General features: G+C 35.6%; 3 protein-coding genes across 3 annotated transcripts; 2 read left to right on the top strand and 1 right to left on the bottom strand.

The window, feature by feature from the left end:
• Positions 1-3910: 3910 nt before the first annotated feature.
• Positions 3911-10098, top strand: LOC123563793 (E3 ubiquitin-protein ligase TRIM71-like). Its single transcript, XM_053536069.1, has 3 exons — positions 3911-4008; positions 7554-7883; positions 9015-10098. The coding sequence occupies exons 2-3, from the start codon at positions 7555-7557 to the stop codon at positions 9907-9909; spliced, it is 1224 nt and encodes a 407-aa protein (XP_053392044.1). The 5' UTR covers positions 3911-4008; position 7554; the 3' UTR covers positions 9910-10098.
• Positions 10099-14057: 3959 nt separating this feature from the next.
• On the bottom strand, positions 14058-19296 carry LOC123562135 (loricrin-like). Its single transcript, XM_053525322.1, has 4 exons — positions 19273-19296; positions 17122-17591; positions 16862-17022; positions 14058-14170 (listed from the first exon to the last, which is right to left on the bottom strand). The coding sequence occupies exons 1-4, from the start codon at positions 19294-19296 to the stop codon at positions 14058-14060; spliced, it is 768 nt and encodes a 255-aa protein (XP_053381297.1).
• Positions 19297-22055: 2759 nt separating this feature from the next.
• On the top strand, positions 22056-26096 carry LOC123563792 (uncharacterized). Its single transcript, XM_045356817.2, has 3 exons — positions 22056-22130; positions 22778-23107; positions 23338-26096. The coding sequence occupies exons 2-3, from the start codon at positions 22779-22781 to the stop codon at positions 24686-24688; spliced, it is 1680 nt and encodes a 559-aa protein (XP_045212752.2). The 5' UTR covers positions 22056-22130; position 22778; the 3' UTR covers positions 24689-26096.
• Positions 26097-26859: the final 763 nt, after the last annotated feature.

Raw genomic sequence — 26859 nt, 5'->3', positions numbered from 1 at the left:
TCAGCGTTCTGGCGTCTACATAAATTGGTATGGAACCGCAGAGGTATCACCACCAAAACAAAGCTCAGCGTTTATAGAGCTGTTGTGCTGACATCACTTCTATACGCAAGTGAGACCTGGACAGTGTACCGGAGACATACAAAGAAGTTGAACCACTTCCACACCTTCTGTCTACACAAAATCATGGGCATAAAATGGCAAGACAAAATACCTGACACTGGAGTGCTGGATCGTGCCAACATATACAGCATTGACACCATGTTGCGTCAAGGACAACTCCGTTGGGCAGGTCATGTAAGAAGAATGCCAGACTCACGGATTCCAAAACAGCTCTTCTATGGCGAACTGCAGAACGGCTCATGCACGAACGGTGGACAACGAAAGCGCTTTAAAGACTCTCTCAAGTCATCTATCAAATTGTTTCAAATAGGTCCAGACAATTGGAATCGATAGGACATAGGACTGGTGTACATTTTGTACATGTGTATTATATAAGATCAGGTTACCTAGGGAATCGAATCCGGTCTGAATAACAGAATGAAATTTTATTTTGTTTGTAATAATAACGATAAAAATAATGACATTAAATGAAAATAATATCTTTGAAAGGGAGAAAATGGTCTGTTCTATTTTTTATTTGATAGATTTTGCATGAATAGCGATTTCAAACCGAATGTTTGCCTATTAGACACTGGTGCCCCCATCCATCACCCCATTTCATGTCACTGTACATAAACATTTAAGCACTTGGTGCGTTTTTTTTTTTTGCACTTAGGCAAGGACCATAACTCTGGTCTGGCAGAGTGAAATCTCAGACAGAACACCAGGTGCACATTTCAATCGTTGTTCTAATAAAGCTTTTAATAAAGGAAACCATTTCATAAAACACCTAAGATAAAAGTAATCGATTGAAATAAAAGGTAAGTATTTCATAGAATAGCTCGTTGCAAATCAATGTAACTTATGCTCTTATTGATCGATATATTAATCGCATAGCACATGATATAAATCAATGCAACACAGAAATCGATATTTTACAAATTTTATAACAAAAAGATAAGCGTGTTTAAAACACACCCAAGTTGTGTTTTTAGTGATGTTTTTTTTTCTATGAATCAAAACACGTGTTACATGTTTTGCTTTTTATATAGTAAATTCATTTCAGTTGGAAGTATTTTGTAGTTGTCAGGACATTTCAAGTGTTCTACACCTGTACTTTGGATCTGACTGTCAGCCAGACAAAATTCTTTACAAATTTCCCAGTGCCATTCTAATTGGTTGCTACGCAACATTATAAGTTTGTATAAATTGCAAAAAACAATTATCATAATTACAGTACTATTAACAGATATTCAGATTTAAGGAAATTGAGAACCACAAAAGGTAAGACAAAGATATAAAAGGTAAAAGGTAAAGGTCTTGTTTATTATAGTGCCACCCCTATTGAAAAGGCCAGCCATTTGGCTTATGAGCCACCTTTATAGTGCTTACCAATTACCTCCCAACTCCTACCACTATGCCAGGCGCCAAGCGGATAGAAGTCGGTAACCATTCATTTAACTAGCTCGCGGCTCACGAACAGGCCTTTTCGGAACGAGTCCCATGACAAACATCTCTCTTGGACGAACGGTCCCCATGGGGCTCGAACCTTCGACCTCCCGATCACGAGGCGGACGCCTTAACCACTGGGCCACGGTGACCGGATTTCTTTAGGAAGCAAAGCGCGTCTTAACCATCACCATTTTAATTACAAAGCTTACAGCTTGAAATGACCCTGAATCCAAATGTTTTATTGCATCTTAACCATTTCATGCATTAGGAAAAAGTGTCAGACAATTTTCAAATTAATTTTATGTCATGCTGAGCAGTAACAGACGGATACATCGCTTAACCATAAAAATTGTCACAAAGCTGAGACATTTCATCGTTTTAGAAATATGTTACATAAGGAATATGTATAAAATGCAGTAAAAATGGTATAGGATTACTTCGAGGTATAAGCCTTGTTAAATAAAACCAGTTTGTTTTTTATTGAGTCTGTTCATGAGTGGTAATGAAAAGTGCAACGCCTCTCACGCATCCTAGCACCGGCTTAAGCGGAATTCTATTATATAGATATTGAATGGACCCCATGGTCTTAAAAGACCAGAAAATATACTCAGGGGAGAGTCTCAAAGCATTGCTGGCTGCAATGGACTGATAGCAAAGACGACATCCAAGTATGATTGTCTGTATTGTGGCCATTCTTAAAATTGAGTTACCAACTCGACACATTCTGTGCTAAAATTATCATCTTTTCACCTTTAATCAAGGCCCTCATTGTAGCGTCAAACAGAAAGTAGCAAAGGAAGACGAATTAAACAAGTAATTTGTACATTGATAAAACGCAAATAATGAATTTTGACTCAAAAACATTGCTTTAAAATCAAGCAAAATCTAATGTGATACAGTTGTGTCATGTCGCATTGTCGTGCTTCGCGTTCCAGTGTCGTGCGTCTTGTCTCATGTCGCATGTTGTATGTCACTTAGGTTTACAATACGACAATGCGACACGACGAGCGACAATACGACACGACGCACAATAATTTTACACAACGCGGAACATTTATGCCGCCATGTCGTGTCGTATTGTCGCTTGTCATATCGTGTAATGAGCGTCATGTTGCATTGTCATGCGTCTAGCCGCGGATCGTTTCGTATTGTCGCACGTCGTATTACATGTCGTGCGTCGACCTAGAAGAGTAGATGGTCGACAACACAACAGGACGCGCGACAATGCGACACGACGCATTTATGTATTGCATCGTATCGCATTGTTGTGCTCTGTGTCGCATTGTCGTGCGAATGTCGCGTGTTATATCATACTGCCGCGCGTCGTGTCGTGCGTCAACCTAAAACGCAACGGATGGCACGCGACATGAGGTGAATAGGATTTCGTTGTTACAATTACCTGAAATATCCTACTATGATATCTATCCTACTTAATCACAGTGCAAATATTGTAGTCTATGTATTTTTTTTCCTGACTGTTTATCTGAATCTTAACCTTAGCTGTTATCGATAAAACGAAATCAAAATTATCTCATAAATAGTCTTTAAAGGGGCTAACCCACACATTTTAGGCAACAACAATTTCTCTCTCAAAAGTCCGTAAAAATTAGTACTCTGAAAGTGACTAGTGGTATAAACTTATTGACTTGAGACTTTTGGCACGGTATTCTTATGATTAACAAAAAGACTGTGCAGAAGATAGTAAATCGTTTCAACGCTTTTGAAATAATGCAGAAAATTTACATTTTCTTGCATATTTACTTGATTACCTTTTGTACCAAACGTAGGGGGGTTATCATCATCCAGTGTCATAACGAGCTCGAAAGATCCTGCTCGAGAATCGAGCTTTACGGTAACGCAAGTATACTTTCACACTTGGTGATGGATTTTAAAAGTTTCGTCGGAAATTGTTAAAAATCGCACCCTAGCGGACAGGTGCTGACAGGAAATACTTCTCTCCGCGGTGATTACAGAACTTCATTCGATTGCTTAAAATTATTTTCACTCAAAAATAATGCAAGAAAGATTTCCAGTTGTTTGAAAAAAAAAAATATTTTCTTTAAAAAGATAAAGCATTGGCCAGAAATTGGAAAAAAATGTCATTCATAAGCATAAAGCCACGGAAACGCGGCTTTTTTTCTTTTCAAGTGAATAGGTTTTCGCGAATTCTTTTGAGTAGTGAATAGTTTCTTTGTTACATGTAACTGATGTATATATTTTTGGCTAAACCTGATTTCTTTGAGCTCGCTTTGAGGCTTTGCGTTATTTCATATTATATACATTCAATACCAAACTTTATGGAAATGAACATGTTAAAAATATTCATCCAAACTGTGGGCGTGTAGCTTTAGATATTTGTGTAGTACGAATGTAAACATACATACACTCTGGGGAGGTAACGCACGTAAACACATTCACATTGACACCGTTTGTTAAAATCGAAACAAGAAGGAAAAGGTAAGTTTAAAAATTGTTTGTCTTATATTATATAGGTAATGTTTTAATCATAAATGTCTTTTTGTGGAACTTGTAATCATTGGATGATAGAACAAAAGAGTGCTCCCTGAAATACGAACGCACTTATCCTTGACCCTGCCTTATTTGTAAAACGAAACAAGAAGAAATAAATCAGCAATAAATATACCGCTTAAAGTTTGGATAAATTTGATTTCTCATTAAAGTCATTTATGAAATTTTTTCTTTGCTTTTTTATTTTGTTAAATGGGATAAATGTATACGTTTAGTTTGTTTACCGATTTTAACTTGACATCAATATTCAAGCTTATAAAGTAAGGTACACTCGTCTTAACAAAAGTGTACTCTAATAAGCGTTATAAATATACGAAACTAGATCTATAGTACAGGTATATTCTTTTACATTAAATTGTAGGCTTCCGTATTATTTGCAAGAAAACAAAATTGTTTTATACATACAGATATTATGCTTACAACATGTACATGTATATACAACTATGTCGCCTGCTACATAACTTCTACAGATTAGTTATCGTATGTTACAATGCACTAATGTTATACATTTAAAAAGTGTGTTTTATCATTATTTTCTTCTAGGCCCTTGCTAGTTAAACACCACGGACAATTAATGCATTGTCTTATTTTTTTATGCTGGCTGCTAGATGAAATTTTGAGACTTAATGTTTTACTTTTTTTAATATTACATTATATAATTAAACTGATTCTAAACTTAATCCCACTACTTAGGCAAATTCACAAGAAGTATAAAGCAAGAAAATACTTGTAGATCAATTTTATTCATAATACTGACTACTCGATGCAGTTGCAATAAAAACTGGCGGTGATTTAATGTGAAGAGTCTCCTGCGCGTCGTTTACATGAGAAAAGCTTATTTCTGGACAAAATTAGGACGCTTACAAAAGATAACACTTTTCGGTAGATATACAAGCTTATACACGGCATGGGTTCAAAGTCAGATCAAACTCTTGCATTTATGGCTATTAGTGTTATCAAAAACGGTGGAAATCAATCCGCAAGTGCATTACAGAGTTTACGGACATAGCCGAGCTCTCCACGACCGTCAACTACACTATACATAAATAGTTGCAAATTTGGAGTTCCAAGATTCGTGTACTTAAACCATTCTTGCATAAAAACTACCTTTTCACAGGATCCGCTCATGTATTGAGGAGAGAAAAATCGTATACAAACAAAGCAATTTACGTGCTGTTATAATATAACACATATTTTTTTATTTTTGAAATGCTTTCCCCGGGACATATATGAATATTTGCGCAGATTGACAGATTGTTTTGCTGTATCAGTTACCAACTTTGGAGGCAGTAAACAGTTTTCTGAGCTTCTCGGCCTAGAGTCGCCTACCCAACTTTCAAAACCTCACACAAAAGTCTGTAACCACACACCTGAAATAAAGATATTGCAACATTAACACCACTGTATGTCTATCGTTACAAACCAACTGCAATGCATCTCTAATATCTAGTTTTCTGTTTACAAGACCTGAATTTTGTGCTCTCCCGGTCGCGGAAACTTATGACGAAAAAAGCTAAATTTGCCAATTTTCAAATCGCTGTAGAAAATTCCCTGCAAATGTTAGCCCCAACTGCCACACTGTTCCATACTCCGGTAACACTGTAAAATCTGAAAATTAGCTCAAATATACGTGCCATCCGTACCGCTTTTTCACTATTCTAGTTTTCCTGAGGCCCCTGCTAAAATGACAACCCCACTTTAAGTTAGCTCAGAGGAAGCATGTATACGCACCTGCAAGTGATTACGTCATACTATCAAGATCAAGGCTACTCAATTGATTTTCTTAAAATAAGTGAAACTCGATTCTAGCCGCTGAAACTTCAATTCTAGCAATTATTATTATTTTAAACTTCAAATATCCACTTCAATCCGTAATAAAGGAGAGATCGTGCTTGTATACGAATCCCTTGTATTTTCTATTTTTAGAACTGATAAGACAAAGATCGGGTGGGCAGACGCCAAGCGGCCATGTTTTTTTGTAAACAGTGATGTTTTTCTAACGGCTTAAACTTTCTTAAAATACAAAGATATCAATAATTTTTTGATCAATGGAAAGGATATAAAACGAGCAATTTATTGATTACTTTTAATTATCATTTCGAAACAAAATGGATTTATTATGAACGCTTAACTTACAGTGTTTTTTCTAAAAGTTTGGAGCATCGCTACGCCGCTATTAAAATCATATGTCATTTAAAACGGTCATTCATTTTAAAAAGATATTTAAATGAGAAAATATGAAAATCGTAAGCATTTCAAAACTTTTTGAATTTTTAAAATCCATTAATGAGCGAAAAGATTATTAAAAATTAAAAATTCCGATCCCATACACAAACGGTGTAAAAACATTTGATTTGCCAACCACCAGATAACCAGGTGTTAATGCGTGACGTCACGGCGATCTCTCCTATTCGACACTAACAGCTGAAAACTGTTTACTGCCTCCTTTGTACTCATTCGTACCCGAAATGTGTTCGTACTCAATATAACTCGAATGTAAAATAATTATTCTTGAAATTGGCCACTTGTTTACTAAATCTTTAAGTAATATATGGAAAATTAATGGTAATGCCATGTTTGTAATAACGAAAGATAAAAAATAAAGACCTTCAGTACGTGCTTTTGGTAGAGATAGTAACTACTGCATCTAAGTAACGAAACTGTTAAGCAGTATATTAATTTCAGCCAATTAAAAGTAGGCATGTATTCATTTCTGCCCAGTCCGGCTGTTTTTATTGGTTAAATAATAATAAATTTACAACATTTATTGGCTCTTTAAGTAGGTCAAAAGTTGTCTTAGATAGGTACGCCGAGAAATTCGTATTTCTCACTGTAGCGTATATTAGACCTTTCTAACGTAAACGTAATTACGAAACGGAATACTGAATCCGTAAAATTTTAGGCTAATTTGTGGTCTATGGGAGATAATTTCATCCAATAGTAATGCAATAGTATCTCCCTTAGACCATTATTTGCAAATAACATTTACGGATTCAGTAATCCGTTTCCGATTTACGTTTACGTTAGAAATGTCTAATAGTATGTATCTTAAAGACCAAATGTATTGCACAATGTTGCACATTGCCTTTATCTTGTAGAACTGCCTGAAGTTTATATTTAAAACAAAAACAACATGTTTTATATTCCTCTGAAAAATAGTGCAATCAAACATGGTACGTACGTACGACATCGTATCACAAACTACACTATAGTCAAACCATACGCCCTTTAACATGGTTAGGACTAATAATAGCATTTATTACACGTGTTCAGTGAATCATTGATATCTTAGAGCGGTGTATCTATGATCTTGCAGTAAAAATATAGGAAACAAAATCTGTCGAATATAAACATTGGATAAAATCATTGAAATCGTGAAATATCAAATTTTATTTGTGGCTACGCAACAATTTCACTCGGTGAAAGCTTTTTCAAAGTTCAAGGTTACAAGCAAATATTCTTTGTATCTTCAGAATGGCAGAAGGAGGGGATTTACCATCATTAAAAGACGGTTCAGATGCTGACTTTGAGTTGACTTGCACACCTTGCGAGGAAGGCAACATTAGGGAAGAGGCTGTCAAACATTGCCCAGAATGTCAAGAATATCTCTGTACAGCGTGTACAATGCATCATGGTCGGCAAAAGGCAACACGAACACACAAGCTTCTTGAAAGAGATGAGGCCAAAAAAGGTTCTTTGGTTGCTAAGACAAAATGTCATTACCATCCGGACCGAGAAATAGAAATGTATTGCGGAAAACACGATATGGTTTACTGTGTCATGTGTATAGCCACAGAACATAGGTAACTACACTATATCGTATTTTTAAAGTAAAATATAAATGTTTAACCTTGCTGTTACACTTTCTGACATTTCAAACTAGATCCCTTTTTAGTGTCCTGTGTATATTTATTTAAATCTTTAAAAGTCAAGACATATACTTAACGGATTTTCTAATCTTCTAACTAAACACTTTTTTTTTTCTGTTTTTTTTTCTATCTCTGCCAAATTTAACGGATTTTTGTGAAACTGGAAGCATTTTTTTAATGATTAGTTCAATAAAACATAACAGTGACAACAATTATACGTAGATTCAGTAAGCCGTTACTGTAACAATGGCAATAACATAACCAAAAAATAAAATGCCACGCAATGAGTACACTTTGTTATAGTTACTATGTGGCAAATAGTGCCATTTGTGGGATCAGTCATTTTATCGTTCAACATAACACTCCCCAAAGGATAGAATGTGCTCTTATCTTGACATTGGATATATTCTGTGCATTACAAGATAATCAAATGTGTATCCAGAAATATGTACAAGTTTTGCAGTTGATATTTTGCGCGACATCACCGCCGCAGAATTAATCTGGAAACTTTTTCGATCGTTGAGCTTATCATCAATTATCATTTTGTTCCTTTTCGCCTTAAACGGACCTGAAAAATCAAAATATAATAATCTGAATTTCATGATATCGATAGGTTGAAAGTGTACTGCTGTCAATTGGGATTTACTAATTATGCGACTTTTGATTTAAGGGTTACCTTATTGTAAATGTTACGGCTAAATGAGTTAACTTCTGATTTCAATCGTTGTTAGTTTTTACAATAAAATAATAATTAAAGACTGTGTCTCAGTTTCATTCAAATCGGCCAAAATGTAGCTAAAATAAAAACAACAGGTGTGGATTTAGAAAAGCCATTGAGTATAGGTGCGAAACTATGACATAAACACATAATACCGTCCACATATTTAACACGGTCAATATCAAAAATGTATCTACATGTAGTATTTTAGACAATAAAAATGAAGTTTTGAAACTGTACTATACTCGAGAAAGGTTAAAGATATAATCACTGCTTAACTTATTGTTATTTCGCAAAATTAAAGCAATGTTAAAATTGTAATGTTACATAATTTGCCTTGATTTTAGATTATGTGAGGGCGTAAACAGAATAGAAGACGAATCAAAATCTCTTGTCGATCAAACTGAAATTAATCACGTGTTAGATGAAACCAGAAATGCAACAGACCGCATTAAGGCTCTGATCATTAAACAACAGAAGAATAAAACATCTCTTGAAGAGCAAAGAAACCACATTGAAGATAAACTTGAGAAAGATGAAATACGATTGATAGAACATATCAGAAAACTAAAAAGGGAGACATCTGAATCTTTGGACAAAAGTTATGCAGATATGAATGGAGAACTTGAGTCTGAAATCAGCGTATCTACTTACATGATACAAAACCTGAAGAAGACTTCAGAACAACTGCAGTCAATTGCCGGTATGGATGCAGTTCAACAGTTCGTTCAAATGAAACTTATGAAGAAGACTGTAACTGAAGCCAACAAGTTACATGTTAACAGTGAGTCAAATGGTACAAAGTCAGTCTATTTCACGGAAAACACAGATTTAATAAACCTCGTGATGGAAGCATTTGCTTTAGGAAAAGTGCGTACAAGGGCTGAAGACAAAACACCATCCAAACCAATACAGTACAAAATGAAATCGAAGAAAGAGATCAATGTGATGATGGCAAATGACAAATCAACGTGTCAGCTTCCAGATGGTATGATATTGTTGACTGACCAGGCTAATAACAAGGTTAAAAGACTTGACATGAACTACAGTATAAAAGACTATTGTGATCTAGTTGGTATACCAACAGGCATCTGTTGTATCGATAAGAATGAAGTAGCTGTGAAATTGTACAACGACAAAATTCAGTTTATATCTGTTGGCTCGACTTTGTCTAAAACGAGATGTATAACAATAGTAGGTGGGAACTATTACGGAATGACCTTATATGCTGAAGATTTATGACTATCTGCAGGTGATGGAGTTAACGTGTACAATACTACAGGAACACTTATTAAATCCATCGGCAAAGACCAGACTGGCAAGGCAATATTTAAGTCAGCCACTCAACATATGACTGTAAGTGGTAATATCGTAATCGTTACAGATTGGAATGATGGTGCAGTCTGTCTAAACAAGGATGCTACGGTGTTTATGGAACTACGAAATAAAAGACTGAAACAAACACACGGTGTCTGTATATCTGATGATGGAACCGTGTTTCTTTGCGGACATCAATCCAACAATATTGTGATGTTCAGCAGAGATGGGAAATGTCTTGGAGAGTTGATAGCCGCAAATACCGGTTTAAAGAACCCTTTGAGTTTGTGTTACGATAGCAACAAATATACTGTAATTATAACATGCTATCATTCTGACGCTATAAGCGTTGTTGACCTCGGGAAATAAAAACATTACTGTTCCGGATGCGATGTAACAAACAGTGTATTAAAGTGACTTTTAATTTATTGACGGTTTTAGTACATACTAGAATATATTAGTTTGATTGTTTATGCATTTCATCTTTAGTACCATAAAGTTTTTCAACTTCTCTTTCACATCTATTATAAGCAGTATGTAATTAAATTATATTTTAATAAATAGTATCATACAACTGCATTGATACAGCAAAGTCGCCGAAAAAAGCGTACATTCCTATTAAACCATGTCACATAACATATATCAGTCGCCATAATTTGTATGCTGCATAACTGTAATGCGTGGCAAGTTTGTTTTCTGAAACAGAGTTTCGAATCTATCCGCCCATTGATTACCAACCTTTTGTCGGATTCAAAATTACCTTTTCAGCAAAGGTTGCACAGGTTTAATTACGTCTATTGTTGATTATAAATAATGTTTAGATATCTCTTTACACTTATTATATAAACACCTAAATAATGGATAACTTACATTTGTCGGAAAGTCATTTTCGAATCCATTTACAAATGCAAGGACCAATGTGAACTGACCCCCTCTTGAACAAACTGGTCGTAAAAATAATATAAAAAAGACAGGCAGTTCATTGTATCATCTGAAAGACTGAATGACGAGTAGTAAAGTGACTGACGACTGATCTGAATGATAAGCCAAAGTATAGTTCTCAAGCGAAAAGTTTTGTTTTCCTTCTTTATATGCTTTTTAAATAATAAAAAAATAAAAAACAAAAACATCAAGGCAGCTGCAGGTATGCCTCTGTGTAAACAGCTGTATACTATGCTGAACTGTAAGGTAAATGCCTACTATATATATATATATATATATATATATATATATATATTATACATACATAAGAAATCGCAGGATTGAGTGTACCAACGTGAATAGATTGACTGGTTGACTGACTGGCAGACCAGACAGAAGAAGACGTTATTTGTTTCACTAGAACTGTCTGTCATTGATTCATTCTTACAACCGGTCATTCATTTTGATTAGTTTCTTCAATATTAATCCATTTTTTCATTCCCTGAGTAGGTAAATAATTAGCATATATGCAACAATAGGGAAAGGCTCAGTGTTAATCTAAAACAGATTCCAAATGAAAATATTTTTTAACTATTCAAATCACATCGGCCCTGTGATCGATGCAAACAAATTTATGCAATGATATTAACAAGAGAGCTTAAGGCAAAATGAAATAATTACATATCTTAAATCTAGATAATATACCATTCTTGTAACAGATGGCCTTTGACAAAAAAAGAGCGAATATATAACCCTTACAGAATAAAAAGGTGCGGTGAATGGTAGGTAAATGGTTGGTTGATAGAAATTGAATAAAGTTGGGATCATTAACTTTTCATTAACTTTTCACAGGCAAATAAGGTCTGCGGTGAATGACTGCGCTGAACGAGCTGCTAACATTCTGCGGTGAATGAGCTGCGAACAGTCTGCGGCGAATGAGCTGCGAACAGTCTGCGGCGAATGAGCTGCGAACATTCGGCGATGAATGCGCCGTGAACAGTCTGCGTTGACTTGTAGTTTCAGAAGAGATGTTATTTTAAGAAAATATATATAGTTGATGGATGAGAAGGCGGAAAGACAATGAACAATCACAATCAGGGCTCCAGATAAGATGCGTATTACCATAAATTACGCTTTGAAAGATGCATATACGGATGTCTGATAATTTTTAAGCGTATAAAAATCAATAAGAAATTACAGAAACGCCCGCAATCACAGACACTTGGGGTTCGGACCTCCACACACCCCATTCTCCGCCCCTGGTTAAGTTTAGCCAATATATTTCAGCATTTTACCATGTATTGAGCATAGGTGATGATCATAAAACGCATTTTGTAACATTTCAGCGTGTTTTTAAAAAAATGTATTTTTACCATCAATGCTCTCAATATTACAAGATATGAAAGATCGCACGAACAATGGGAACACCTGCTTGCGCTGGACCCTCGCTTTGTGTAGCGCATGTCATAAACCGGGTACCAAAATTGATACTCTTACGGCTATGTTAAACCAGATCATCACTTCTTTATGTAAACAAACCTCGTGTAACACGTGCTGAAGCGATAATCCGGTATAATGTAGTCGAAACGGTATCAATTTTGGTACCCGGCGATATGCGCAGTTCAAAGCAGGGATCAATTCGCAAGGAAGTGTTCCATAGAATTTAGATTGACTGATTTATATTATTTATTGATTTCTCGTCGGAATACAAATGACAGTTGTCGGGACCGGTGTCATTTGACAGAATGGTAACAGATCTGACGATTGATACCAGTGATTCATTGGTAGGGGTTCATTTAAAAGTTTAACTGGCTATTGTTTCCCTAGTGTTCGTGCGATGTTTCAAATCTTGTAATATTGAGAGCATTGATGGAAAATACTTTCTTTAAAAATATGCTGAAATGTTAATAAATGCGTTTTATGATCGTCACCTATGTTCAATACATGGTAAAATGCTAAAACATATTGGCTAAACTTAACCAGGGGCGGAGGAGAATGGGGTATGTGGGAGTCCGAACCCCAAATGTCTGTGCCCGCAATGACTTTTTAGTAGCGTAATCAAAATCTGAATCGTCTAAATGCCTTACGTTACAGAGCACGGTCAGCATTAATTCTCCCACATAGAACGTACAAACGCATTGGATGGTACTCTATAAACCTAAGTTAAACTATATTATACACTTAATGCGTGCGTAAATCAAATAGTTTGGATACAATATTGATGGTACGGTGGTGTATTTTAAAGCGGTGTCGATTTAAAATATCAACTTCCATTGCGGAGTACATGTAAACAACAAAATGTCTCTTTCTAAGAACGTAAAAAGTGAACAAACATTCAACGCATTTTTAAACCAACAAAATGATCCCCAAAACATACTTAAACTTAAAAGCAAATCGAATATTTTATTGGATTCAGTAGTCAATGTTTTAAGCCAAAGCAAGCCAAGGGAGAAAAAAAGCATAAACTTCAATGCTGAATTGAAACTAAACTGCAAACAAGTTAATGGGTGTTACACCCAATAAATATGTTATAAAACCGATTTCTGTTTTTTTTTTTTCTTTTCTTTTTTTTCACATTGACAGATTTTCAGGAGTAAAATTACTTCTAGTAAATTTCAGATTTTACCATTATATACATTCACAAAAATTATGATGAGTAAATACTCGTAGGCCAAAAAATTATCTGGAGCCCTGCACAATAGCTCATCCTGGCACTTAGTGCCAGATGATCCAATAAGTTAATGAATTAGCTGGACACCCCTTTGTATTTACATGTATAAGAATTCAAAGTCATGAAAACTGATGACAAAAATAAGTCTGCATCTGTTTGTAGAATTACATGAATCAAATAAGTTGAAAAAGATATCACATTTTACTTTTGACATGCCTTGTGTATATAACAGACAATATATAAAGGCACTTACTGTAGCTGATACCATGCTATGATAAATCTGCTGTGCTCAATTTCAGACCATACAAACCATTTTGCCGCCAAAACTGGTGCAGCAATTTTATTCACAAATCATGAAATTCAAGTTTCAAGTGAATAGAAAGTGAATTAATGATACAATACTTAAAATACTAAGTCCTGTGGTGAATAAGAAGTGAACACTGAAGTCTGCGATGAATAGAATGTTGAAAAAGAAGTTTGATCACCAATCATTCACCGGATGGGGTGAATGAACGGCGAACAGCTGCTGCAAATAGCTCCATTCACTTTCTATTAACGTTCTATTAACTTTCCATTCACCGGAAAAGGCTTGTTCTGTAAGGGAACAAGAGAAAAAAAATCGACCAAACATAATAATAACACAAGATTTATCTTGCCAAAAGGTTCCTTATAGCGCATATTAAATATTCTTTTTAAGGGTCCTGTAACAGATGTTTAATAAAACAATTATGACAGAAAAAAGTGTTTTGTTAGTTTACGTACATTCTTATCTTTTCTAAAGTATATAAAGTTGTTTTACACAAACATTTATTTAATTTTTAATAATAATCGCTCACCTTTTGATAAGCGATTCTACCTTAATATTATCAACGGGCAATAAATAATAAAGATCATCATTCTATCAAATTTTGGGATGATACGGACGTCTGGGTCCTTAAAGTCAAGTTGACTGACTGACTGTTTAAGTTTAATAAGGGTCCATCCGCCCTCTCAGGCACAGTATAGCTTTCGCTATGTAAAGTATAGATTCCCGGCATGTCACCAGGCATGCCGTTAAAGAAGCTTTTTGAAGCCAAAGTAGTGAGAATTTACCTCTACGCAATTTCCGTAGAGTATATGCCAAAGATAAATAATTTTGAAGCCAAAAGTGGGTCACTGTCGCGGCCAATGAGACCTAAATGACAGCTCCCCCACGGTAGCCAATAGACAATATGAGAAGGGTTGGCAAGGGTTGCCCTTAAAAGGGCGGTTGATGCCCGCAGATGCAGGCTGGTCTTCCGTGGTGTTGATGCCCCTTCCCGCTCGCCCCTCACGTTGAGCGTGAAGTTTGAGCAGCTCGGGGTCTTCTCTGCATGCCGTCAGTGGATCTGTCGATGTACTGGCAGGCCTTCTATCCGGTCTTCACGACTGTGCCACTCAGAAGTGTCCCGCGAAGATCTGCCTCAGCGTTCGGTTGTTCATTGCCGTCTATCGCCATGCAGGAGTTCCATCATTACCACCCGAGTTGAATGGAGCCGGTTGGCCGAAGCCTTTTTGTTGATAAACAACAGAAGTTGAGTAGGTTGGCTCCCCCGGGTAGAGTCGTTGGAAGTCTGCATGGCCCATCCTCGTCGTCCCATCCTTTGCAGAGCCACTCCCTCCGGATTAGTCAGGACACCGACAGTTGTCTTGGCTCCACATCTGACGATGCCCTGTGCATTCTCCTCGACGTGCACGCTCCGGAGGGAAGGAGAAGTTAAAGTCAAGTTAGAAGAACAAGGGCTTATAGGAAACCAACACTCTAGTGGGTTTGAAAAAAATGTGTACAAAAAGTTCACAGCTTGAATCTTACGAAACAGCTTATAAAAAGGCATTAAATTAAGTTCGAAACATTTTATAGCTCAATAAAAGTGAAAAAAAATGCATTATACAATTCTGGATAAAAACAAGGGAAGTAATTGAAATGACGGTGCGTAGTGACAGACAAGCGAAAAAATCTCGAATTTCTTTATAAGTACAGTATATTTTGATGGTAATACTTAACTTCAAAATAATATATAGTTGATATAAAATGAAATGAAATATTGCAAGCGAGAAGAATAATAGCAGACGATAAGTTTGGGCGGGAGTCTATTTTTAGATGATGCATATTCATTTACTTAATCTCTATTCTACATTATGACATATTAGATTTAGGAGTTATATGATTCAAACTGTATTATTGTTTCTTGTAGGTCTGTTTATTACGTAGTTGTATATCACTAAAGACTGACTTAAAGTTGCGTAAACACACATTGTCAAAGAGGCTATTTGTAATGAATATACATGAGTCCTAGATGGCGGCGCCCTACTGGAATTCGGATGCCATTGTTGATACCGTTGTATCTATTATCTGCTCAGTCAAGTGTGACATGTCCTTCTCAAGAGAAGAACAATTACGTGTAATATATTCGATCGAAAATAGCACACGCATGAAACGTATATGATACATCATATGGGTTATGTATGTTGGACTTAGGTTTTCAGAGGCACACCAAAAAGAATATCTCATATGCAGAAATCGACAAAGAAAAGCGAACTCTTCAACGAATATATCACATTTTCATCAGTTTGGAAAAAAAAAGTTATTTCTTAAAACAATCAAATCTTATTGATAATCTCAGTTATGCCAAACAGATTCTGCCAATGCTTCATTCACACGGCCGACTAAACCGACTCGATCGTTCCTAAACCATTGTTCGGGAACTGGACTGTCCCGCTCAGAAGTGTGGTCGGGATGATCAGTCTTATGTCAGCATTTTGAATAAATGTTTGATCAATTACCGATCGAGGGGTTCAGAAAGTTCTCGGTTGCTTTTGTGCGGTCGTCGGTTGGCTGTCGAGTTGACATTGGCAAGAAATTGGGAAATGGTCGGTATCAGATCGAGCTCGATCGGCACGAGATCGGGATGATAGTTATAGCTCTACATTGATCGGCAATGCTTGAACTTTTTATCCGATATTTTTGATATTTAAAAAATATCGAGTAATGGTCGGTTGGCAAGGGTTCGTGAAGAAATCGTAAAAAGATCATATAGCAATCGACTTTTCATCGTTTAGAAATGGCCTTGATAGGAAAAAGATCGAAAAACGATACTCGATTGCTGTACGAAATCGCAACCCGATCGATGCGATAGTACAAACTACCACTACACCCACTGCTACTACTAGCACCACCACTACATCTACTACCACTACCACCACCCCAACCACTACTACCACCACCATCACTACCACTACCACCACCACTACCAGTACTACCACTACCACCACCACTACTACCACTACCGCAACCAGTACTACCACTACCACCACCACAAATACTACTACCACCACCACTACAACTACTACCACAACCACTACCACCACCACGACCAGTACTACTACTGCCACTATCAAAATCACTACTACCACTACCGCCAACACTTCTACAACTACACTACTAAAACCACTACTACTACTACCATCACCACTACAACTACAACCACCACCACAACTACCACTGCTACCACCACAACCACTACTACAAACTACAACCACCAACATCACTACCACTATTACCACTTCCACCACAAATACTACCACTTACACAACCACTACCACTACTACCACCACTACTGCCACTACAATCACCACTATTACCACTACCACCACTGCTACTACTACTACTACCTCCACAACTACCACTGCCACAATCACTACTACTACAATCACCACCACTAACAACACCATTACTACTACTACTACCACCACTACTACCACAACCACTACCACAACCACTACCACCACCAGGACCACTTCTACCACCACAAACACAACTACTGCTGCAACCACCAATACCAACACCACTACCACTACCACTACCATCACCACTACCACAACTACCATTACAACCACTGCCACCACCACCACTACTACCACCACCACTACCACTACTACCACAACCACAACCATCAGCACAACCACTACTACCCTTTGAATTTTCATTTTTATGCCGCTGATCAACAGTGACGTCATAATGACCAAATACGCTACAACTTTTTATGGCCTGCCTGTTTATTTCCTATGAGACAGCATGCGTTCTTCCGCCGCTCGTATACATGAAACTTAAACATCTGTAATCTCCTCTGTATATATTTGTTCGGAATAACCTTGAGCATAAAACATCACTATAATACATTTTATCGGTATAACACTTATGTAACAGTGTTCGGGAGACATCCGTTAGCAGTTCATTCTTCGCCATATAGGCCAAGGCTGTAATTTTTGTGGAGAGCCGAAATGCAATGACGGGATTATCTATAAAAGTCCAAATCACATGTGCGACCATAACAATACATTTATGGCAAAGCGATCAACTTAAATACAGAGTAAACTTAATATATTTGCATGGCCTACTCCTGCGGGGGTCCCATGGTTGAGTGGGTTCCTGGAATGAGTTTAACAAAAATATACTTTGTAGTTTCATGTATTTTTATATCACAACGTATGTGACATACAGGTCCCTGATGGTAATTTTAGGATGATACGAGAGCGATATGGTAGGATAGCGATGGAAGGATGATCATAGCATCATATCTTCCTTGCCAATCTGGCGATTTAATCAAAACAGTTTCTGTACAAAAAGAACCCTGTTTGTGCACATCCTACCATCCCACAAGCGACACCTGTGTGAATGTTGGTATAGGATGGCAGTGGTAGGATGATATGATAGGATGGTGATGATATGACGATCAGATAGCAATGGCAGGTTGACAGGATGAAAATAATGTTTGTACTTAGTCTAATAGATCGAAAGTAGGATTCCCTGGGATGCTGATTTGAATATCTCAGTGACCATACTGGTATGTATGTTCAGGATAGAAATATAGAATCCATTTTTGGATCTGAAAATTTGCAAGTAAGGTTATAAACCTTCACCCTGCTAAATTTCTAAAATGGAATGTTCCATCATTTAATTTGGGTAGTATCATTTATTATTCAAAGGGGTGTTCACTGGAAATTTACTGACTGAATGGCAAACAGTGCAGACTATGATCAGACTGCACGGATGTGCAGGCTGATCTTGGTCTGCACTTGCCGCAAAGGCGAATCATTTGCCGACAGCAAGCTAAAGGTTAATGTCAGCCATGCGGCTGTTAAAGCTAAATTGTTGTACTTCACGTTTCTTCAAGCCTCATAATGATTTTTGATATTTTATATTGAATGTCAAAGAACTATTCCTTCAAGGTGAATATTGAGTTAAAGTAGTTGATAAAGATATCAAAATTTATCAAAGGGAGATCATCATATTAACAATTCATTACATTGTACAATATTTGAACTGTTAAGCAAATGCAGTCAAAATGAGTGAGGGATGCTTATTTTAAACGTATTTTGATATTATTTAATATTTTTAATTGCAATTCTTTTTTCAAATGAATTCACTTATATTATTGGTACCATAAGCATGGAATTTGCTTAAAAATACTTTTATATTAAATTTTACAGGAATGTAGAAAAGTCGTCGTCGACTAGAGGTAAACAAATGAGTGATATATTGCTTAGTAATAAGGACCTTATTTTCAGAAGTGAAAACCGCTGTGATGTCTATTAAAGAACAGTAAACCTTACGTAATTATAAATAATCCTTCCAAAAATTTCAAAGTGGTGTTCTCAGTTCGGGTTTTCCTACTTGCCTGCATCGCCAGTAACTTTGACATTGCATCTAGTATCTATAATACAGCTCGAAGATAAATCTTGTTGGAAGGCTGTTTAAGGAAAGTATCGCGGCAATTTTTACCTCATGTGTTCTGAGTTATACTTGATTTTTAGTGATAAGTGAGGCGCTAAATCTTAAACAATCGACAAAACATTGTTTGATTCTTACTGTTCTTTATATATTGAAAAGTTGAAATCTGACGTTTACAGAGATGGACAGCATGTAGTCATAGCTAAAACGGGGAACTTTTCTTGCCCAGTAGCTCTTTAATAGAGATACTGTTATTCTGCTAGGATTCTTGAGCATTCCACTGAGCATATCTTTAGGACTTTACAAACTGGTAAACATCCCCGCGGTTGTGGACTCAAAAAACCTACTATGAGTGCAAATTGAAATACTACTGACAGACTGTGGAAGAGACATGGACGCTGGAAGAGAGCTTCAGCAAATGACGGTTATGTGAAAGACACGATTAAGAAACGAGGCCTATTGGCAAGCGTTCATTTATCTCTGACACATCGAACGAGACGCAGTATTGTCGAACGAGAGACGTTAAAACGTCTAGCGACTTGTTCTTGCGTTCGCCCACATTCGAGCATAGCCAGAATTTGGACCTTCTCTTCGAAATTTAGCCTCGGCATTATTATACTAAATTGATTGTCAGAAAATCTCTAAAATTATGATCGTACGTCGACTAACATAAATATGTACATGTGTAAAATTCGCTCAATAAAACCTAAAGGTTGACACACACAAGCTTCACGAGGAAATCATGAGCAGGTACATGAATTTAAGAATGGGCTGAATAAAATAGTACGAGTTTCGGTTGACTGAGCTTGTCGGTCAGAGTATATGTACATTTCTTACATTGCCGAACAAATTTAAACTATATAAAAAAAAACTAACGCAGACTTTCGATGAGGCGTTTCTTTATCTCGTCGGCATATTTTATTGCAAATATATACATAAATGTGATAGATAAATAAATAAATAAATACATTTATAATAAGTAAAAAGGTTACCCTACAAGTTCACTCAACACTCCCTTTCTGTGTTCAGACTGAAAATCAGTATTATTGTTGTGCCAGTGCTTATTGGTTGTTGAAATGAAAAAATAACAAACAATATTAAAACATAATATAGTTTGCATTCACATCAGGCAGTTGAAATTGGATTAAAGTATATACATGCAAGAGTAAATATTTATTAGCATTGTTGCATTATGGGAAGTAAACATTGATGTAGAAAAATGGTTGTTTTGGAGAATGATTTGTAATAAACAAACAGAAGATTACTAAAAGAAGGCATACAGATATAAGGAGATATAGAAGTGATGCTTCCATGACGTTTGGTCAAAAGACACTTCGTCTAATTAAAATTAGGTCTAAATGACAATTTCGTCTACTGTGACATTAGGCCGACGATGTTAATTAGTCTAAATTATTTTTTCATCGAAACTGGTCGAAAACTGGTCGAAACATGGTCGAAAATGGACACAACAATGTATCATACTACTTTCACTTTATTGAGATGATGCTGCATTCGATTTATGATTACGAACAGTTACGAAATCGATCATTGTATGAACAGTCTATGACTCAATATTTAATATTATATGCAAGTCCTTTCGGAAAATCAATAGGGAGCCTCTTGCCAAATTCCTGGACGATCAAATGCACTTTCTCATTGGTTTTCTTCACCTGAAATAATAAAAAATATGAGTGTTAGATATGAATCAAAATTGAAAACGCACAGCCATTGTATCCATTGTTTATTATTTAAAAACTAAAGATGACCGAGCCAAAATGTAAAATTTGGCGGGAAAGCCATAAATAGATTTTAAAACCGTAATATTCCACATGTTGGAGGTGGTTATAATGGTCTTATTTATTTTTTTTGTTTTCAATCTATTTGACCTCCAAATAATACATATTCTAATTCACATAATTGAATTAAAAATAAATCCGTTTTAAACCACATTTAAACTCTAGTCTGAACAGAGTATTACATATATATATCATAATTATGACATATTTGATATACAACAAGGGAATACTGAACTGAATAGAATATTTCGCATATGTCTTCATATCACAAATCGCTAAAAAAATTAGTATAAGGTATTTAAAGACCCACCCCAACCTAGTAACTTACTTTTTCCTCTCACGTGACTTTCGTGCAAATCATTCTGATAATACTGATATAATACAGCTATTCCACAAGATGGCAGGTGAACAATTGAGGTCATCCATGAATTAATGTGTTTTCATAACTTCATCTACACAAATATTAAGTCGATCGTTTTTCAGTATAATTTTGAAAACACAGAAAATACCTATCTTATACCGTAAAAACACTCATTTAATACATAAAGTTTTGTACATGCTACTACATTAATTCAATTATATATTTAGACATTAAACACAATGTCTTGGCCTTATATATGTCACTCTCAATTTGTAACTACAATGTAGATACTTTATATTTCTCTCTTTTTCTTCATGCAAAGCATGTATAAGCACCATCATAAAACAAAATGCAAAAATGCATACAGTTAATTTACTATATAAATTAAAGAGTTTTAAATTTTGTAAAGGTTAAAGAGAAAATGTCGCACGTCTTTATTATCTTCTCCACACTTTTTGTAAAAGATCGATCAAATTACAATATTTATCAATTTAACCCAGTATACGGACTTTGTTCGATTTGTTATTATTGTTGTAGTATCGCTTGATAAAGCAATGGGAGATAATAAATGCAGAATGTTTACATATCCGCCATTGACACCGCTTTATTGAAACCGAAACCGAAACAAGGACAATAAAGTTGAAAAAGGTATGTTTCGTATTTTTATATACTTTGTTCTCTGCTTTTTCAATCTGTGTAATACAACACTAAACTGGAGCTAAACATTTATATAATAACTTCAAAGTGTTGTGTTAGATTTCTACATTTTTAAATAAAACACAAAATGTAAAACGCTTTGATATAAAACTGACCTGGTTAAAACCTATGCTTAGATCTACATGTTTGTATCGTTCCGTGTAATCTTGTGTGCAGTTTTACCCGCATAAACCATTGATGGAAGAAGAAGAAATGAATTTTCATAGTGGATCTGAGATGTGTTGCACCTTTTAGTAATGTTCAGGGTAAAGATATGGAACGCCGCAGCAGTCTTATGCCGTGACATATCATGTAACCATATCAGAGTGTGGTGCTACTAACTTGTCAAACAGTGTATTATTACTGAGTGAGTTGGGTTTTACGGCGATACAAAAAGGTCATATATCGCATGTTAAAAAGTTCTATTATTACGTAGCAAATATGAATAGTTACTGCTGTGTACATGTCCAAGAGAATTCAGTATTGTACTCAACACTGTCAATAATCTCATATTACTTTATTTCAATTAGTTGCATAATACTTAAATTTGTTCTCAGTAGTTCAGTTGATATGATACTCTATTTTCCATGTTATTGTAGAATGACTGAGGGAGGCCATCTCAAATCGTTAAAAGACAGTTCTGATGCTGACTTTGAGTTTAGTTGTACACCTTGTGGAGAAGATGATATCAGAGAAGAAGCTTTTAAATACTGCCCTGAATCCCAGGAATACTTGTGCACAACATGCACTAGACATCACAGTCGACAAAGAGCTACACGGTCTCATAAACTACTGAACAAAGATGAAGCTAAAACCGATTCTGTGGACGCTAATGCTAAATGCCGCTACCATTCAGACCGTGACATCGAGATGTACTGTGGTACGCATGACATGGTTTACTGTACTACATGTATAGCCACTGAACACAGGTAACATCTGATAACATAATATTTTTAATTCTGTCATTTTGGTATAAACTATATCAGTTAGAAAAAGTAGATCTATGTGACATCCGAAGTTTAGAAATGAAGTTAATAATTTTATTATCTACACCTTATAGGAACGCAGAAAAAAGCATTAATAATTCATGCCTTTGAGCACCTTGTTCTCACATTATGCTTAAGTATTTTGAAAAGTATTCTTTTTAAATTTTCAAAAGGTCTTGTGTTGGTGTGACAAGAATAGAAGACAAAACAAAATCTGGAGTTCAACATACCGTTATAAAATCCGTATTAGAAGAAATTAATAATGTTCAGAAACGTATAAGGGCATTGAATATGAAAAAACAGAACAATCTCGATTGTCTTGAAAAGCAAAGAAATTCAATACAAGAAAAGATTGTTGAAGTCACAACAAGCCTCATTGACCACATCAAACAATTAGAAAGGAAAATGACAAATAATTTGGCTAATGATTATGCTAAGATGAAAAGAGATCTCGAGTCCGAACTCAACGTCGCAACTCATATGATACGAGACTTAGACAAAACGTCAGAACTGCTGCAGAGAGTTTCCAGTATGGACGCAGGACAACAGTTCGTTCAGATGACACTGATGAAGAAAACCATAAAAGATGCTTGCACGTTACATACTAACAGTGAGTCAAATGCAACAACTTCACTCCATTTTACCGAAAACAAAGACTTAATAACTTCCGTGATGACAGCAACTACTTTAGGAAAAGTGTGCACAGAGGCTGAAGACAGGAAAACATCTAATCCTGAACAGTACAAAATGAAATCGAAGAAAGAGATCAACGTGAAAATGGCAAATGACAAGAATGTATGTACAATAAGTGATGTTTGTCTGCTACCAGACGGTATGATTGTGTTGACTGACCAAGGAAATAACAAGGTAAAAAGGCTGGACGTTTACTATAATCTGAAGGACCATTGTGATCTGGATGCTATCCCTTCTGGCATATGTTGTATCAATAAAAATGAGATAGCTGTGAAAATGAACAATAACAATATTCAGTTTATATCTGTTGCGTCTTCTCTGCTTAAAACGAGACGCATTTCAATAGAGTGTGGGGGCTACTGGGGAATGGCATATTGTGATGGAGGTCTTTGGACATCTAAATGCGGTGGTGTTAACGTTTACAACACTACAGAAGGACTAATTAAAACTATTGACAAAAATCAGAACGGTAAAGCGATATTTAAAACTCTCTCTGTTCAGCATATGGCTGTAAGTTGTGATACAATGATCGTAACTGATTGCAGTGATGGCGCTGTCTGTCTAAACACGGACGAAACAGTAGAGAGGGAACTGCGAGATAGTCGGCTGGGCAGAACCTGCGGAGTCTGTGTATCAGTTGATGGAACCGTGTTTCTTTCCGCGTATTCCTCTAACAATATCATAATGTTCAGCAGTGATGGAAAATGTCTTGGGGAGCTGGTAGCCGGCTTGAATAATCCGATAAGTCTGTGCTATGACAAGAACAAAAATTGCGTGATAGCAACATGCCAATCATCTGACAGCATTCATGTTATTGAACTAAGTCAATAAAAATCTACGACCTAGAAGAAATGGAATAGAAGTAAAATCAAGAGATGTATGTAAGCAACGGTTTCGTTGCTCCAATTTGCACGTATCGTGGAGACACGTATTTTTAAATATCCAGTTCCTGAAAGTTGCATATATTTCTGCCATCGTCTATAGTTTAGAAGCATACACAAATAACTAAAAAACATTACATCAATATAGGCTTGTACTTTTAAGGTGGTGTAAACGAAAAAAAGCCTAAGGGAAAACAACAGGACAAAAAGCAGAAAACTAGCGAAAACGTACAACCTGTGTTTAAACTGCAAACATATTAATCTTTCTTCGATTTTAGATACAGGTTTGTACCTGAAACACGTCAGATGAAAAATTTTGATAAGAATTATGTGTAGAATATTGCATAAACCCTTTGACATTCCCTTTATAAAAAGACAGCAACTTTCAAGAAGCTAAGGTTGAGTGTGTCGTGACTGACTTACGGCTTAATTCATTCATAACACGCAAAATATTTTAATTAAGACTTTGAATGCAAAAGCCGTTTCTATCCGCAAAGACTGAAATCATGCCGGCTTCTTAATCAGTGAAATGTAAGCTGACAATATTTGACAAGAAGATTGCCGGAATACTAGAACCGGTTACTTATGTGCAGAGGATAATGTAGCAATTACATTGATGCTTCGAATTACTTGAACAATTATATTTCTTTCTGTTCGCTAAAGTTCTAACAACCCTGTTTGTAAATATATTACTTATTTTGAAAAACCCAAATAACAGTTTTAACTATTTTCTATATCACTTGGAATTATCAGATGAATTGTTGCAATTTTAACGTTTAAAAGAAATACGAATTATTGTCTGAAAACAGCTTTCGTGAAAAAAAGCTTTAGCACCAGTTTCTTCACGGTTATATTTATACGCTGTTTTGACGACGTCCGCGTATAGTCAATGAGAACGTTCCGTGATGATGTCGTAGTTGTTCCGCCTTTTCAACAGAATGGCCGGAAAACTGATTTAAATGTTAAATGTAACAAAATGTGTACACTTTATAATATAACCTTCTTTATAAATGGAAAATAAATATATTGTAAATATAAGAAATGAATTAATTACTTTCGGATCTCATGCAAAATGAAGGACAGAATAGGATCGGCAAAATAAACATTTGTCATATCATTGCTTAAAATTTCATAGTTTTTTTTTTCATCCGTATGTTCATGGAATTGTGTGTTACAGACATTTATATACGTAAAGGGTCTTGTCATGTATTATCTATTATTACTATTACCACGTTCGTTTCAAGCACTTAAAACGTTCAAAAATGCTTAGCATCCATTCATCTATATTCGATTTATTTTGTAAATTGTGTTATATCCAAGATAAAGATTGCAATGCTGAACATTGAGATTGCTGCAATTAGCGCTCTAATCTTATTGCATAAGTTACCAGAAAATTTAATTCATACCTTTTTTTCAAAAATTATGTGATATTTTAATCAGATTGTATTCATGCTACTTTTGTAGTAACAGTAATTAGCAATTTGTGTGCTCCTATATGTTTTCCATCCGTTATCTTTGTTAACTTTTCCATCTTTGTTAACTTTTCCATGCATCGAAATTATTTCATCGTAATCTATATAATCATCATACAAAACCTTTCCCACAGGTACAAGATGCAAACAAAAAAAGTGACCAGAGTGTAGTACTATACATGTTACTGTCATATTTCCCATTTGGCTTAACGCTATGAAAATTTCGTACTTGACAAGTTGGAGACAAGCATATGTAGAAAGAATTGTATATATATATATATATATATATATATATATATATATATATATATATATATATATATATATATATATATATATATATATATATATATATAAAAGAAAAACCTCTAATGGGTTTCCTCTGTCTGTATTTCTGTCTACCTACCGGTTTCATATCATAATCATCAGGGCAGACATATAAAAAATGTGTAGTTGCATATATATATATATATATAATTAATGTACTGATTCATTTTTGAATCGCTCGGCGTTCTCGAATGACAACTACTGTGTTTTCTGAAGGTGTGATAGTTATCAAAGATGGGTTCGAACAAGAGACCTGCGGGCTGAGCGGCCAACGTAATATCTTTAAAAGCAATTTTGAATTGGACTAGCACCCGAGCGGCCC

Source organism: Mercenaria mercenaria, chromosome 2 (assembly GCF_021730395.1).
Source record: "Mercenaria mercenaria strain notata chromosome 2, MADL_Memer_1, whole genome shotgun sequence".
Taxonomy (NCBI): Eukaryota; Metazoa; Mollusca; class Bivalvia; order Venerida; family Veneridae; genus Mercenaria; species Mercenaria mercenaria.
Note: the sequence above shows the minus strand (reverse complement) of the source record. Positions and strands in the feature narration are given on the sequence as shown.

What these genes read in the sequence shown, in the direction of transcription:
- LOC123563793 (XM_053536069.1), top strand. Translation starts at nt 7,555, where the DNA reads ATGGCAGAAGGAGGGGATTTACCATCATTAAAAGACGGTTCAGATGCT. An exon ending in TGTATAGCCACAGAACATAG is followed by an intron (nt 7,884 to 9,014) that starts GTAACTACACTA and finishes CCTTGATTTTAG; the next exon opens with ATTATGTGAGGGCGTAAACA.
- LOC123562135 (XM_053525322.1), bottom strand. Translation starts at nt 19,296, where the DNA reads ATGTCAAAGTTACTGGCGATGCAG. An exon ending in GATGTTGGTGGTTGTAGTTT is followed by an intron (nt 17,023 to 17,121) that starts GTAGTAGTGGTT and finishes GTGTAGTTGTAG; the next exon opens with AAGTGTTGGCGGTAGTGGTA. An exon ending in TAGTGGTAGTAGTGGTGGTG is followed by an intron (nt 14,171 to 16,861) that starts GTAGTGGTAGTA and finishes GTTCCCTTACAG; the next exon opens with AACAAGCCTTTTCCGGTGAA.
- LOC123563792 (XM_045356817.2), top strand. Translation starts at nt 22,779, where the DNA reads ATGACTGAGGGAGGCCATCTCAAATCGTTAAAAGACAGTTCTGATGCT. An exon ending in TGTATAGCCACTGAACACAG is followed by an intron (nt 23,108 to 23,337) that starts GTAACATCTGAT and finishes AATTTTCAAAAG; the next exon opens with GTCTTGTGTTGGTGTGACAA.